A 17,284-nucleotide genomic window follows, 5' to 3' on the forward strand; every position below is an offset into this window, starting at 1 on the left:
CCACAGACCCCGTCTTGTGTTACCACCTTTTGAAAATCCAGATGTGCCAGAACCACCTGTTCCTTCTTATCTACGTCACTAATTACATATTCAAACTCAAACAGATTTCTCAAACAGATTTACCAACTCCCTTTTGTAAAACTATGCCACATTTATCGAATCAAATCATGATTTTCCAAGTGCCTTCTTCCACGCTCTTAAAGGCAAATTCCAGCATATCAAACCATCTGGTGTATAATTCTCTGCTTTCTCTCTTTCTCCATATTTGGATAGCAAGGCTATATTTGCTACCTTCCAATACATGTTCTAGAATTTAAGGAATTCCAAAATATACCAGGGTTGTTTCAATAACTCTATGACAACCATGTGATTTCACACAAGTTTCTGGTTTCAATCAGGATCATTATATTTTGAACATTTCCTGGACTTAAAACAATAAGTTTCTGCTTTTGATTAAACCCAGGAGTCAACAAATTCTTCACTCGAAAAACTAAACGATATTTCTGGGGCCCAGGTGGAACTTGAATTCAATACAAAAACATCTGAACCTACCGATAACCATAAAACCATTTTTGATTGTCGGAAAAAACTCATCCGGTTCACCAACGCCCTTCGGGTAACGAAATCTGCCGTCCTTACCCGGTCTGGCCTACATGTGACTCCAGAGCCACAGCAATATGATTGACTCTTAACTACTCTCCAAGGTCAACTAGGTCTACCCATGAACGAATAAAAAACTCTTTTACATCCTCATCCTCTCCTACATTACAACAGCGTCTAAATCTCTTGTTATGGTCTCCATAGGGACCAAACACTTTTAAAAAAGATATCTGAATTCCAGTGAGTGACTGACAAGTTCAAACAATAAGAGTTCACGATTTAAGAGTTCTACTGTAACAAACAAAAAGCAAAATTGGCCGAACACTATTTTTTTGTAGACAACTTTTACACTAAACTACATAAAGGTTTTCGCATTTAACTCCTAAAATGACCAAACATTTCCTGATACGGTTACAGTTCATTCTTTCCTTTAAGTAAACACATTATTCTCCCATAATCAGTCCAAAGTTGCTCTTATCTCTCAATAACCAACTTCCTTCTCCCTTCTTAGTTATGCAACTTCTAGTTCCAGAATTGACTTTCACGAAGGAGGTTACGGTGAAGGTTGTTCCACCCTCGCCCAAACTAGACAAATCTTACAGCCTCCTTCAAATCCTCACAAACGCAGTTTCTTCAATCAGAGTGCGTGCTCCCACCAACATGGTAACTATTAGTCAGCACTTTCTCTGCTTTGGGTGCAGGACTGACTCTATGGACAGGACTTTCCCGTCCTGGCCGCCACGGGAATTGTAGCGGGTGGGACATGGACCAAGCAAAGGTCCATTGACTTCAGGTCGGTTTCTCCAGTCTTGGGGTGAACCTCAGCAGGTGATCGAGAAGGTGAATGGAATGTTGGCCTTTATAGCGAGGGGGATAGAATATAAAAGCAGGGAGGTCTCGCTGCAACTGTACAGGGCACTGGTGAGGCCGCAGCTGGAGTACTGTGTGCAGCTTTGGTCCCCTTATTTGCGAAAGGATATATTGGCCTTGGAGGGAGTGCAGAGAAGGTTCACCAGGCTGATACCGGAGATGAGGGGGTTAGCTTATGAGGAGAGATTGAATAGACTGGGCCTGTACTCGTTGGAGTTTAGAAGGCTGAAGGGGGATCTTATAGAGACTTATAAGCTTATGAAGGGGCTAGATAGGGTAGACATAGAGATTCTTTCCATTTAGAAAGGAAACCAGAACTAGAGGGCACAGCCTCAAAATAAGTGGGTTGGGGCAGTTTAGATCAGAGTTGAGGAGGGACTTCTCTCAGAGGATAGTGAATCTCTGGAATTCTCTGCCCATTGAAGTGGTGGAGGCTACCTCGTTGAATGTGTTTAAGTCACGGGTAGACAGATTTCTGATAGACAGGGGAATTAAGGGTTATGGGGGGCAGGCGGGAAAGTGGAACTGATCCACTTCAGATCAGCTATGATCTTATTGAATGGCGGGGCAGGCTCGAAGGGCTAGATGGCCTACTCCTGCTCCTATTTCTTATGTTCTTATGGCCAGAAGTGAAGTATTATCTTCTGAAACCCAATAAAACAAATGGCTTCCTATGGACTGTTCCCTTCCCAAAAGCCCATGTACCATGGCAGTGTGAATCACATGAGTCTTGTATAGAGGTAGAAATGCTGATTAGCCATCCTCTAGACCCCCAACTCAATCCTGTGAATTTATTAGATAGCTTAACATACAATAGTTTATAAATCCTGACATCTAAACGAGACTTGGAAACAATCAGTAAGTCCAGAGATACTCTTGCCATTGTCTACAAGTGTGAGCATCTTACACCTTCAGAGCAAGGCGCTTGACTTGGGCTCCTCCTATCCCCATAGAAACCAAGCCCCCCTCCATTTGTTGCCGGGCAGAATACAGTCAGTCACATGACCCCCTTTCACTGTTGCGTTTTATCTCAAGTTAAGGAGACAGTGCCAAAACACATCATTTTATACATTTTGTGTTTACAACATTCTAAACTATTTGATTGGCTATAAACTGATTTGGAACATTCTGAAGTTAGGAAAGGTGCTATCTCAATACGGGCTGAGATTCTCCAGCCTCCCAGACACGAGTGGCCAGGTAGCGTACGGAATCTGGGGTGCTGTTCGTTAGTGGCAGGATTATCTGGCCCCGCCGCTGTCAATGGGATTTCCCCTTATGTCACCCCACACTTTGGTTTTGGAGGGTTGTTCATGTTTATTTATTAGTGTCACAAGTAAGGCTTACATTAACACTGCAATGAAGTTACTGTGAAAACCCCCCGACTCGCCACACTCCGGCACCTGTTTGGCTACACTGAGGGAGAATTTAGAGTGGCCAATGCACCTAACCTGCACATCTTTGGACAGAGAGAGGAAACAGGAGTATCCGGAGGAAACCCACGCAGATACGGGGAGAACGTGCAGATTCCGCACAGACTGTGACTCAAGCTGGGAATCGAACCCGGGTCCCGGGAGCTGTGAGGCAGCAGTGCTAACCGCTGTGCCACCCTGGCAGGACTGAAGAATCCTGCTGATGTGAGCAGCTGGAGAATTCCAGTCACCACGTTTTTCTTTGTTAGCGTCTTCTAGGATGATCTTTGGTTGCCGAGAGGGGAAAAGGGGGAAGTCGGGAAGCAGCGGGTTGGGGAAGCAGTGGGAACAATGGGTGTGTGGGGTGAAATAGAGGACAGAGTCTGTTTCCTCAAAATATCTAACTAGATAAGTTAGACAGGACTCCACCTTCACAAAGCAAAGTCAAGTCACTCCACCCCTAATGACGAATCCACTACACAACTGATATTAAAGATGATAGAATCATAGAATCCTATAGAAGGAGGCCATTTGACCCATTGAGTCTGCACCAACCACAATCCCACCCCAGGCCTTAACCCCATAAACTCTATGCATTTATCTTAGCTACTCCCCCTGACACTAAGGGACAGTTTAGCATGGCCAATCCTAACCCGCACATCTTTGGACTTTGGGAGAAAACCAGAGCACCCAAGAGGAAACCCACGCAAACATGAGGAGAATGTACAAACTCAACATAGACAGTGACCCACGTCAGGAATTGAACTTGGGACCCTGGCGCTGTGAGGCAGCAGTGCTAACCATTGTGCCACAGCGCCGTCTCGATACTTTCTGTGGTAAAGTAACGAGACTTTGTTTCCCCAATCTTTGACGTCTCGGAAGTGACAGATTATCTTTTGATCTTTGGATCTCAACTGCTGTCAGGAGCGGGCATGAGGTTAAACCAAATTGACAGAGAGTCAAAGCAAGTGCAAATTAAATACTAAAAGAACGCCCACGGCTACATACCCATTGTGCTGGAAGTGACCGAGACGGAGAATTTGACTTCCCGCATTCCAAGCTCATTTTCTGCGCGGCAGATGTAGTCCCCGATGTCAGCAGGGGTCATGTGAAGGATGCGCAGCACAGGGCCATCCACCTGAAACAGGAAAGTAATAGACCCCGTTACACTCACTCTCCCAGGCCGCTTTCAACATCCGCAAAAACACCAACAACCGGAGGAAGGCCGGCCGGAGTTTGCTGGTGTGCTTTGGACGAAGAATGAAAAACAGGTAAAGCAGTCCGTGTTCCCAATCCCTATGGCCATCCAGTGATGTGTGAGCGAAGCTGCACAGACATGTACATTGGGTAAAAACTCATGCTGAGTACCCCGTGACACCCCGCCCTGTCAAAGAGCATGTCCAACCTTTTGATTTATTATTGTCACACGTGTTTAGTATACAGTGAAAAGCATTGTTTCTTACACGCTATACAGACAAAGCATACCGTTCGTAGAGAAGTCGGTAATAACTGTCGGTTGTAATACCAGATGTTGACACTGTGATAGTTTCAGGGTCAATCCGTTGTTTGGATTGACACTGAAACTATCACAGCGTCAACATTTGGACATTAGAGGCAATCTTCTTTCTTTTCAGATTGCATTCTCAGCTTCAGCACCTTTAGATCACTCATTTAAATCCGTACAAAATAATTCCGCATTAACAGGAAAAGCGGGGTTGTTCCAGCACCTTCTCCTACCTGGTGATTGGCTGATAAGGAGCCAGTTGCCTTGTACCACGTGATCCGAGGTTGCGGTTGACCCGTGACCTGGCAGTACAACTCCAGCATTTCTCCCTCGCTTATTGACGTGCGTGAGGGGTGAACCTTCACCACTGGGGCAGATCTACCTGCTGCGGAGGCAAGGTTAGACTTTTTAAAATGAGACAAACCGATCAAAAGATTGTCACTGGCTGCATCCCAGATACTTTCCTTGCAACAATTAATATAAAATCGAAGAATGGAACTAAGTTAAGTTGTGCTGTGGCTGTTTTTGAACGATGGAACTTCCTGCTCAATGTTTTTCCTGATGACAGGGTGCCAATTGTGTACCTGATGTGGTCTCATTACTGTTCTACGCCAAAGCTTGGCATTCTACTGATTTACTGTGAGATGTCTTTAAAGTTTATTTATCAGTGTCACAAATTGGCTTACATTAACACTGCAATGAAGTTACTGTGAAAATCCCAGAGTCACTACACTCTGGCACCTGTTCTAGTAAACCGAGGGAGAATTTAGCATGGCCAATGCACCTAACCAGCATGTCTTTCGGACTGCTTTGTAATAGACACGCTTTGATGATGTTGACTTGGAACCATCCAGATGTTGCTCTATTTCACACATTTCATATCTTCATTTTGATTACGCCGTGCATTAAACCAAACTGTTTAATTCCGTGTTATTAGTTAATCAACTGTTTGATGAATTTGGATATTTTTGACATTTGAGTCCTCTCTAAACCCACTGTTCCTTTGTCAGTTTGGGGACGAGCGTAGGAAGGAACTTAAGGAAGGAGTTAGGGAGGCTAAAAGGGGTCATGAAAAGTCCTTGGCAAACAGGATTAAGCAAAATCCTAAGCCATTTTATACGTATGTAAACAGAAGAGCAAAAGGGTTGGCTCACTCAAGGATAGTGGAGAGAATGTATGCCTGGAACCAGAGGAAATGGGCAACACACTAAATGAATACTTTGCCTCAGTATTCACCAGAGCGAGGGACTTGACAGAGGAGGAGCCTACAGTAAGGTGTGTAGATATTCTGGGTCATGTCGATATTAAAAAGGTGGTGGTGTTGGGCGTCTTAAAAAGCATTAAAGTAGATAAGTCCCCAGGGCCTGATGGGATCTACCACAGAATACTGAGGGAGGCAAGGGCAGAAATTGCTGGGGTCTTTGTATCCTCATTCGCTACAGTGAAGCTCCAGAGGACTGGAGGATAGTCAATGTTGTTCCATTGTTTAAGAAGGGCAGCAGGGATTATCCAGGAAATTATAGGCCGGTGAGCCTAACGTCAGTGGTAGGGAAATTGTTGGAAAAGATGTTTAGGGATAGGATTTACTCACATTTGGAAACAAATGGACTTATTAGTGGTAGACAGCATGGTTATGTGAAAGGGAGGTCGTGCCTCACTAACTTGATCGAGGAAGTGACAAAGATAATGGAAAGGCAATGGATGTTGTATACATGGACTTCAGTAAAGACGTTGACAAGATACCTCATGGTAGATTGGTATGAAAGGTCACACAGGATCAGAGGAGAGCTGGCAAGATGGATACAGAACTGGCTTGGTCATAGAAGACAGAGGGTAGCAGTAGAGGAGTGCTTTTCTGAATGGAAGGCTGTGTCTAGCGGTGTTTCACAGGGATCAGTTCTGGGACCTTTGTTATTCATAGTATATATAAATGATTTGAAGAAAAATGAAGCTGGCCTGAATAGTAAGTTTGCAGACCACACAAAAATTGGCGGAGTTGTGGATAGTGAAGAGGCTTGTCAGAGAATACAACAAGATATAGACTGGTTGGAGATTTGGGCAGGGAAATAGCAGATGGAGTTTAATCTGGACAAGTGTGGGCTATTGCATTTTGGAAGGTCCAATGTATGTAGGAATTATACAGTAAATGGTAGAACCCATAGGAGTATGGACAGACAGGGAGATCTGAGTGGACATGTCCACCGTTCACTGAAAGCGGCAACGCAGGCGGATAAGGTAGTCAAGAAGGCATCTGACATGCTTGCCTTCAACGGTCGGGGAATTGAGTATATAAATTGGCAGGTCATGCTGTAGCTGTATAGTTAGGCCTCATTTAGAATATTGTGTACAATTCTGGTTGTCACACTACCAGAAGGATGTGAATGCTTTGGAGAGGGTACAGAATAAGTTTATCAGGATATTGTGTGGTCTGGAGGATATTAGCTGTGAGGAGAGACTGGATAAAGTCGGTTTGTTCTCATTGGAACGACAGAGGTTGAGGGGTGACCTGATAGATGTTTACAAGATTTAGAAGTTTACAATGAGTGGCATGGACAGAATGGATAGTCAGATGCTCTTTCCTAGGGTAGACAAGTCAAGTACTGGGGGCATAGTTTTAACGCGTGTGGGGAAAAGCTTAAGGAGATGTCCGAGACAAGATTTTTTTTTTTACACGGAGGGTGGTGAATGTCTGGAACACGCTGCCCGGGGAGGTGGTGGGGGCAGTTACGATAACAGCATTTAACTAGACAAATACATGAATAGGATGGGAATGGAAGGAGTGCATACAGTTTTAACTTAGGCAGGCATCATGATCAGCGTAGTCTCGGAGGGCTGAAGGGCCTGTTCTTTGTTCGTTCTTTGATCTTAACTTTTGCCCACTAGTTGCTGAGTGACTGGCCAGTTAAAATCCCTTCCTAACCATCATAATTTCCTATGCTGCTCTACACTGCCCCCTCAGTTAAAAAGGAGCAACTCCTAGCTTCCGAAATGTCCTCTCAAAACTAAAACCTTTAAATCCCTGGTAATATCACAATGAATCTCTTCTGCACCCTCTCTATGACCCTGACATCCTTCCCCAGGTATAAGCTCCAATGCTCGAGATGCTTCTGAAACTATTTATGTAAACTTCATTTATTTAGATCTTTAATTTCCTCAAGCATTCTGATAATACTATGAGGTTAATAATTTATAACATACAGAAGAACTACAACTCACCCTAACAGAACCGTGTTCAGTTCTAAATGATTACGCACCCATTCAATCACACTCAAATCTTGGTCTCCCGAGAACAGTGGAAGCATCAACAAGAACACAAGAATTAAGAACAGGCAGAGACCATTCAGCCCATGAAGCTTGCTCTGTCATTTCATGGCTGATCTGATTGTGGTTTCAATTCTACTTTCCCATTTACCTGCTATAACCTTTTGACATTCTTGCTCATTGAGAATCTATCAAACTCAGCCCTAAGATCATACAATGACCCTGCATCCACTGCTCTCTAGGGTAAAGAATTCCATAGACTAACAACCCTCCGATAAAAAGATTCTCCTCATATCTGTCTTAAGTGGGAAACTCCTTATTTTTCCAATTACATCCCCCATTCTAGTCTCTCCCACAAGTGGAAACATCCTCTCAGCGTCCACTTTGTCAAGTCCCATCAGGATCTTATACATTTCAAGAATCATAGAAATAAAACTACAGCACAAACAGGCCCTTCGGCCCACAAGTTCCGCCGATCATATCCCTACCTACTAGGCTTACCTATAACCCTCAATCCTATTAAGTCCCATGTACTCATCCAGAAGTCTCTTAAAAGACCCTATCGAATTTGCCTCCGCCACCACCAAGGGGGGCCGATTCCACTCACCCACCACCCTCTGAGTGAAAAACTTACCCCTGACATCTCCTCTGTACCTGCTCCCCAGCACCTTAAACCTGTGTCCTCTTCTGGCAGCCATTTCAGCCCTGGGGAATAGCCTCTGAGAGTCCACCCTATCTATACCTCTCATTATCCTATAAACCTCTATCAGATCGCCTCTCATCCTTCGTCTCTCTAAGGAGAAAAGCTCTCTCAACCTATCCTCATAAGGCATGCCACCCAATCCAGGTAACATCCTTGTCAATCTCCTCTGCACCCTTTCAGTGGCTTCCACATCCTTCCTGTAATGAGGCGACCAGAACTTAGCACAGTACTCCAAGTATACCGTCACTCATTCTTCTAAACAGGCCCAACTTGTCCAACCTTTCCTCATAAGCATCAGTCAAGTGAACCTGCTGTGTGCTGCTTCTGTTCCTCAAGTAAACAGACCAAAAGTGTACACAGATACGGTCTCATCGAGGCTTTGCAGAATTGTAACAACACTTCCCTATTTTTATACTCAATTCTTCCTGTAATAAATGCCAACATTCTATTGGTCTTCCTAATTACTTGCCATACCTCCATACTAACATTTTGTGATCCCTGTATCAAAACACAGTGTGGTTCTGCAGTCTCTCCTGATTTAAATCGTTATTGGCTTTTCTGTTCTTCCTGCCAAAGTGGACAAGTTCACATTTTCTCACATCATACTTCAAATTTTTGCCCACTCAATTAACCTTTCTAAATCCCTTTTCAGGCTGCTTATACCCTCTTCACAACTGACTATCCTGCCTATCATTGTGTCAACAGCAAATTTAGTAACCAAATATTTGATCCCTTCATTGATATAGGTGGAAAATCGTTGAGGACTCAGTGCTGATTCCTGTGGCGCTCCACCTGAAAAAGACCCATTTATCCCTACTCTCTGCTTCCTGTTAGCTACCTAATCCTCTACCTAGGCTAGTATGTTACCCCCTACACCATACTTTTATTATGTACAGTACCCTTTGACAAGGCAACTTATTAAACGCCCTTTGGAAATGCAAGTAGACTACATCTTCAGGTTCCCCTTTATCCCCATTACTTTCTAATGCTTGAAGAAACTTCAATAAATTCGTCAAACACGACTTTCCTTTCACAAAACCATACTGACTCTGTCTGATTGCAATGAGATTTATTAAGTGCTCTGCTATAAGCTCCGTAACAATAGAGTCTAACAATTTCTCTCTGACAGACATTAAAGCTAACTGACCTGTAGTTTCTGCCTTCCTCCTCTCTTGGAGGAGAGGAGTTACATTTACTATTTTCCAATCTGATAGAACCTTTTCTGAATCTCAGGAATGTTGGAAAATTGCAACCAATGTGTCCACTATCGCACAGCCACTTCTTTTAGGAGCTTAGCAAAACAACCATTGCACCATCCTTAAGGAAACAAACGGGCAGAAATATCCCACGGCTCAATAAGAACGAGAGGGTTACGTACGGTGAACACTGGAGGTGACCAACACAGGGACCGAAACTTCTTGCATTCCAAGCGGGTTTTCAACATGGCAGATGTAATTCCCAGCATCTGCAGCAGTGGCCTGCTGGATGCGTAGCACGGGTCCCTGCACCTGCAAAATCAACAGCAAAATCAGAGCCATGGAACCCCTCTCCGGAGAAACAACTACAGATGGTAATATGTTACTAGACTGGCAATCCAGAGGCCTGGACTAATGCTTTGGAGGCACGATTTCAAATCCCACCAGGGAATTTGAAATCAATTAATTATTTAAACCTTCCGGAATAAAGTACATGAGTTGCTAATAATGATCACAAAATTACTGTGTTGTACAAACCATCTGGTTCATTAAGACCCTTAAAGGATATTAAATCCTTAACCTGTCTGGCTTGTACGTGACACCAGGTCTAAAGTCATGCCGTTGACTCTTGACTACCCTCCAAATTGATAGCAAACAACTCACTTGTATTAAAGCTGCTACACAGAAAAGCACTGTGGGTGTACCACATGGCTGCGTTGGCCAGTTTGGCTCAGTTGGCTGGTTAGTGATGCAGAGCGATGCCAACAGCATGGGTTCAGTTCCTGCACTGGCTGAGGTTACTTATGAAGGCCCCACCTTCTCAACAGTGCACATCGCCTGAGCTGTGGTAATGCTCAGGTTAAATCACCACCAGTCAGTGCCTATGGTCATCTGGGGCTATGGTGACTTTACTGTTGTAAAGTGCAGACTCCGCACAGACAGTGACCCAAGCTGGGAATCAAACCTGGGTCCCTGGCGTTGTGATGCAGCAGTGTTAACCACTGTAGGAAAATGGTGCAGCCAATTTGCACACAGCAAGCTCCCACAAAAGAAAGATCATCAGCGGTAATGATACTGATTGAGAGATTAACACAGTGAGGACACAGAGAACCCTTCCTTGAAGAATAATTCCAGTACAGCGCCACAGCGAGGCAACTTAGAATCACAGAATCATAGAACCCTACAATGCAGAAAGAGGCCCTTCGGCCCATCGAGTCTGCACCGAACACAATCCCACCCAGGCCCTACCCCTATATCCCTACATATTTACCCACTAATCCCTCCAACCTCCGCTACCCTGGACACTAAGGGGCAATTTCTTAGCATGGCCAATCAACCTAACCCGCACATCTTTGGACTCTGGGAGGAAACCGGAGCACCCAGAGGAAACCCACGCAGACACGAGGAGAATGTGCAGTCTCCACACAGACAGCGACCTGAGCCGGGAATCGAACCCAGGTCCCTGGAGCTGTGAAGCAGCAGTGCTAACCCACTGTGCTACTGTGCCGCCCAGTTCTTGCAAGCTATTCCCAGCATGCCCTTTAATTCTATCTTTTACTCTCACTCTATGCTTCTAAAACTTCCTTCTAACTCATTTAAGCTCTTTAACAATGCTCTATTCAACACGACCTTCTGCACCCTCTCCTTTTCTTCTCTATGAACGGTATGCTTTGTCTGTAAAGCGCTTGAGAAACAATAGTTTTCATTGTATGCTAATACACGCGACAATAATAAAGCAACTCAAATCAAAAAGTTCAATGGGAAAAGTTTGGGATATCCCACTCCCAAGCCAGAGATTACAACTGTATACCTGGTGGTTCGTGGTGAGGTGGCCACTTGACTTGCGCCATGTGATCGTGGGCCAAGGTTCCCCTGTCACATGGCAGTATAATTCCAGCGTTTCTCCCTCTGTCACTGAGGCCGGGGAGGGTTGAATTCTGGCTGCTGGTGCAGATCCCTCTGCTGTGGGGAGAGGAGATACCAGAATAAAAAAAAAGATCAAAACGCGGAACAAGGAAACTTCCCCCCGAAAATTAAAACAAAAGGCCGAAAAGAAGAGAAAAACACACACGTAAACTGCTTGCACAAGAGCCAATATTCTTCTAAGGCAATTTAATGTGTGACAGATCTAAGGAATTTCTAGATGATACAGGCACCTAAATGCAGATACCACAAATTAAATGGGCCATAATTATAGAAGACAGTGCAAGTGCAAATATATTTTAATGATATATTTATTTTAGAAACAAATACTTTTTAGAGCAATGGGTAATTTTTAAATGAGCATTTTGATCACGGTACAAAGTTTGTTTAAAATTTTTGGGGTTAGATTTGTGGTGAAGTAGATGAACAACATCTGATAGCTCATTTTAATCAAATGCCTTTGGTTGAATTCTATTAAACTTTTCTAAACTGTAGGAGCATCAGTCAGGGCCTTAGATTTCCAAATAATCAACAGCCCAGATTTCACTTAACATTCTGAAAAAAAAACCCCTAGTGGGAAAGATTAATTACAGTGTGACAGCTTTCTTTAATAAATGTGATGCTGGAATTTATAATGGGAAGATGCTATAGGAATGTGACCAATCAGAAATTAAAAATATAGGGATAATGTGGAGCATTGAAGATAAACCAGGTTAAAGAAAGGACATTTACTTCATTTATTAACGTTTCATATATTACAAAATTATCACAGTAAGAAATTTCACATCACTGTTAAAGTCCAATACGTTTATTTGGAATCACGAGCTTTCAGAGCACTGCTCCTTCACCAAGTGAGACTCACCTGATGAAGGAGCAGTGCTCTGAAAGCTCGTGATTCCAGATTAACCTGGTGTTGCGAGACTTCTTACTGTGCCCACCCCAGTCCATTGTTGGCATCTCCCCATCAAAATTATCACGACGGCAAAAGGCAACCTTATTTCACCTAATGCAGTGATTGTACTTTCGGCAAAGTTACTCTTTAACAAGTACAAAATCCACTGCAGGGGGATAGGAAAGAATCATTTAGGGGTGGTAGTTATAGGACGGATGTCAGAGGTAGGTTCTTTACTCAGAGGGTAGTAAGGGCGTGGAATGCCCTGCCTGCAGCAGTTGTGGACTCGCCAACTTTAAGGGCGTTCAAATGGTCAGTGGATAGGCATATGGATAACATTGGAATAGTTTAGGTTAGAGGGTCATTAGATTGGTTCCACTGGTCGGCACAACATCGAGGGCCAGAGGGCCCGTACTGCGCTGTAATGTTCTATGTTCGTGAACATGTGTTGCTCTGTTCCTGACTAACTCCAGAAGCATCTGTTGGAATAAAGCCTGTACACCTGACTCAAGCCCACGAGTGAAAGATTCCAAGGTAAGATCAATGGGCTGAATGTTGGTTGCGTCACAATATCTGCATTTAAAACATTTTTGGCTGCCCTTCAGTTGAAATGGGATTCAGCTATACACCCAGACAGAACACCTGAGAGTCTGGAATAGACGACTGACTCTCAAGAGGTAACTTGCACCTCTCTGCGGTCTGTACCCTCCCAAGTTTCATCAGCTGAGAAGCCAACTTATTGGGTGTCACTGCCAGCCTTTCGCGTCTGCAATATTATTTGCTTTCTAGTTAGCTTTTAAAGCGGGCAAGATGGAAAAGAAATCCCAGCGATGCTGAGCTTTTCAGCTGTGTTCAGGGAGCAGGATTGGCCAGTACATGGCTAATGGCAAATTCACTGGGTCCATCGACTACTCAAGATCGTCCCTGATTGGGAGGCCCAGGATGCAGGTCCCTGTGAGGCTACCCGCGACCGAGACGAAATAGAATATAACCTCCCCCAGGTAGGAGAAATCTGAAATGGCTTCTTTTGAAGTCAAGGCTCTGTGGCTGGAGGGGTAAATCACACTGAGGCTCATAGCTGAGCACAAGGGTGAGAACAAACTGAATGTTCGACAACATTAAACATCAGCACAAATAAATCTGAGTGTTGTTGAAAAAAGAGACACGATAAAGTTATTTTTGGGATGAGTACAAGGTGAAAAGTTTCAACACGTCTCTTTTCTTTCAGCAATACTCGGGTTCCGTACCACCAAACGACTGCAAATAAATTTAATCCTTCTGAGAAACCAAGACCTACAGGCTAATACCGAGACTTCAATGCGACCTTCTGAAGAGCCAGCAGAATTGGTTCCCACACACAGGTAGACACCAGCTTGGGCAACGGTGATTGAAGGGATAATGAGTGTCCCGATATCCGTCCTTTCAACCTTGGCCTGGAGAAAAAAATACAAAAAATAATGTACATCACCCAGAGCATTATGTTGGTAGATTTGTACCTACCAATAACAGATGAAGCATCTTCTATTTCTGTGCATTTTATAAATGCCTATGTCCACAATTATAATGGCAACTGCCAATGAACAGTGCCTCCAGTGGGGTGAAAATGTAATTACAGTGTACAATTATCTATAAACAGTGCCTCCACTGGAGGAGGAGATGTAATTGCAACACAACATGTTGATGCATGGTTTGTATTGTAAGAGTGGATTCTGAGATTTATAATGGAAATCTACCATTTTCAGTGAGAGCTAAACATTAGATACTGAAGTAACATTTGTGCATCAATTATCTCCAACCTCTAACCCTGCTTTGTCTAAAGTCTCGACTTCCGCACCAGCACTGGCAATTTCTCTTGCTCTTTGCTTGATTAGAAAAGCAACAGATCCATGCGGTTTCATGCAACAGGATTTGCAAGTTCCTGCAAAAACTTGCCAACTATGACTGGCGTCTCTCATGCAGGGCAATTTCAAATGCTGTCTTTGGTCCTTCTTATATCATGATGTGGAGATGCCGGCGTTGGACTGGGGTAAGCACATTAAGGAGGTACACAACACCAGGTTAAAGTCCAACAGGTTTATTTGGTGGCACAAACCATTAGCTTTTGGGGCGCTGCCCCTTCATCAGGTGAGTGGGAGTTCTGTTCAGAACAGAACAGTTCTCTTCAGAGCAGAACTCCCACTCACCTGATGAAGGGTCAGTGTTCCGAAAGGTAATGGCTTGTACTACCAAATAAACCTTTTGGACTTTAACCTGGTGTTGTGTACCTTCTTATGCTCACACGCCACTTCATGTCGAGAGAATAGCTCCGTCTGTTTTCCTGCCTCTGCTACACTATTCCGCAATGAAAAGTGGCAGTATATTTCCCGCCAGGAACCTCCAAGACCCTATGGGGAAGTATCTCGTTTCTGCTCAGAAACTCCTTCCTGAACCCTGAAAGACCCAGTGAGGGTGAGCAGCTCAGCAGGCAAAGATTCGCAGGCGTAAACTCGAAACTCATGATTCAGGGCAGCTCCCTGGCAGAGGGACATCACGGTATAGTAAACACCTCCCAGTTTGGATCGCTGTGGATTTGAGCCTTTCGGCAGAGCAATGGTGTGCACTTACAGCAACCACAATCGCCCCACGCACATGTTGCTGTGATGCTTTCCAAAGTACCCAATCAGATTTTATCGGAGTCATCAAATCTGAGAACCAATTATGTTCGTTCACGAGTTATTCCCTCAGTAATGGCAAAAACAGAAATGTTTACCATCAAAGCACTTCAATGTATCACCTTTCCCACTGTGCCACCTCACTGTGGGGCAGCAGGGTGGCACAGTGGTGAGCACTGTTCCCTCATAGTGACAGGGACCCGGGTTTGATTTCCGGCTTGGGTCACTGTCTCTGTGGAGTTCGTATGTTCTCCCCTTGTCTGCGTGGATTGCCTCCAGGTGCTGCAATTTCCTCCCACAGTCTGAAAGACGTGCTGGCGAGGCGGATTGGCCTCAGTGTCAGGGGGACTAACTAGGGCAAATGCATGGGCTTGTGGGGATAGGGCCTGGGTGGAATTGTGGCCAGTGCAGACTTGATGGCCTGAATGGCCTCCTTCTGCACAGTAGGGATTCTATGATTCCAATGACTCGTCCGGTGACTTGGTTTCAGTTTTGTCCAATAAAGCTCTTGCAAAGCAACTTAGAACTTTTTTGGTAAAGTTTACATAAATATAAGTTATTGTTGGGACAGCAACTGTCTGCAACTCTCATTGAGACTATCGGAACAGTTTTTTGGCTCAGTGATGGGAATGTACTGTACGAGGGTCCCAGGTAACAATCAGAACCCTCTCCGTTCTATCAAACTTGCACTTATTGAGAACGGTGACGGACATGCATCAAACTGCTGCTCTGGAACAAGCCCGTTTGGTAACATGCAGCCCTTTGATAAAATAAAACATATTTCCAAAGCTGTAAAAGGCAGTCAAACGTTAATAGGTTATTTCACATGAGTGCAGGGATGCATTCAAAACTGCAGTATTTCACTGGCCACCAGGGGACGCACTTGCCAAGGGCTGAAACATCAAGTTTACAAAGTCAAAGTTGAAAGTTGCTGAGTGTCGGATAACCCAGGGATTGGATGCAAACAGTCTCAATTTTAATATGCTCCAGCCTCTTCCCCTCATTTAGTTTTAGTTTAATTTTGCTCTGGAACGGTTACTCTTAGCCTTGCAATGTAGATACAGTCAGACCATTGCCAACCATCAGAAGAGGAAAAGACTTCTAAATTTGAGAAATTATTTATGGGGCACTTTTCAGGATCTCTGGTTGCATGGGAGTGTTTTACAGCAGATAGGAAAAATCCTAGGCTCAATGTCTCAGCTGCTGTGCATCGGCCTGTCAAAACAGCAATGATAATTGCCACGGTGGTGGTTATGGACAGCAGCCAGAATTAGTACACAGCCACTCCTGCCTGGAACTGCATGCACAGACATGGGCACGAGGACTGACTTGGCTTGGAACACAGTAGGTTGAATGGTCTACTCCTATGGTCCTGTGATGGGGAATTTTGAGTGAAATGGTTTGGCTGATGGGTGGCTAGTGTAGGGGAAAGCTGGGTGAGGAGACAGTGGGACTTCTGGAGGGTTGGGCCAAGGGTAGCTGACAAGTGGAGGGTGAACACAGTAAGAAGTCTGACAACACCAGGTTTAAGTCCAACCGATTTTTTTGATAGTAAACTCACAAGCTTTCGAGGTTCCCCTCTTCGTCAGGTGAACCCACACAAGTGGAGGATGAGACAGTGAAAATTAATCTAGAGGGACAGTCATGAGGAACAAGGAAATGGCAGAGGAGTCAAACAGATATTTTGCATCAGTCTTTATGGTGGAAGATACCTCAAACGTCCTGTAAATACGAAAGAATACGAGGGAGGAATGAATTACCATCACTAGTGAAATAGTCATGATGTGGAGATGCTGGGGTTGGACTGGGGTGGGCACAGTAAGTAGCCTCCCAGCACCAGGTTAAAGTCCAACAGGTTTACTTGGTAGCACAAGCTTCCGGAACACCACTCCTTCATCAGCGAAAGCTCGTGCTACCAAATAAACCTGTTGGACTTTAACCTGGTGTTGGGAGGCTACTTACTGGAGAAAGAACTTTCATCAGCAACCAGACGAGTTGTTGAGCTTTGTCACAAGAAATGGTGAGCAATTTTAGAGTCAATTGATTTGTTTAATACATGGGACCTTGTGTCAAAAATAACATTTGTCAGCTTGGTAAGAAGGTCATGTCTCTTTTAACTAATTCCCTTTGAGTCAAAATTCAAAGTAGTGCCGCAGAACCACACTGAAATAAAAGTTCTACTTTTTTGAAAAAAAGAGTATTAGACAAATTAATGGTGCTGATAAGTCACTGGCCCCAATGGCTTGCATCCCTGGAATCCTATAAGAATTGGTAC

General features: G+C 44.2%; 1 protein-coding gene across 7 annotated transcripts in view; it reads right to left on the reverse strand.

Annotated features, from left to right (window-relative positions):
• The window catches only part of hspg2 (heparan sulfate proteoglycan 2), a 536,580-nt gene that overhangs the window by 121,018 nt on the left and 398,278 nt on the right, over positions 1 to 17,284 (reverse strand). For all 7 annotated transcript variants that reach the window (XM_080181499.1, XM_080181505.1, XM_080181501.1 and 4 more), the window contains 5 exons: positions 13,656 to 13,791; positions 11,354 to 11,505; positions 9,726 to 9,855; positions 4,617 to 4,768; positions 3,888 to 4,017 (listed from right to left, as the gene is read on the reverse strand). In XM_080181499.1, coding sequence (XP_080037625.1) covers positions 3,888 to 4,017; positions 4,617 to 4,768; positions 9,726 to 9,855; positions 11,354 to 11,505; positions 13,656 to 13,791 — 700 coding nt within the window. The remainder of the gene's footprint in view (positions 1 to 3,887; positions 4,018 to 4,616; positions 4,769 to 9,725; positions 9,856 to 11,353; positions 11,506 to 13,655; positions 13,792 to 17,284) is intronic.

The sequence above is a fragment of the Carcharhinus amblyrhynchos genome, unplaced genomic scaffold (assembly GCF_965287045.1).
Source record: "Carcharhinus amblyrhynchos unplaced genomic scaffold, sCarAmb.v2.hapA scaffold_41, whole genome shotgun sequence".
Taxonomy (NCBI): Eukaryota; Metazoa; Chordata; class Chondrichthyes; order Carcharhiniformes; family Carcharhinidae; genus Carcharhinus; species Carcharhinus amblyrhynchos.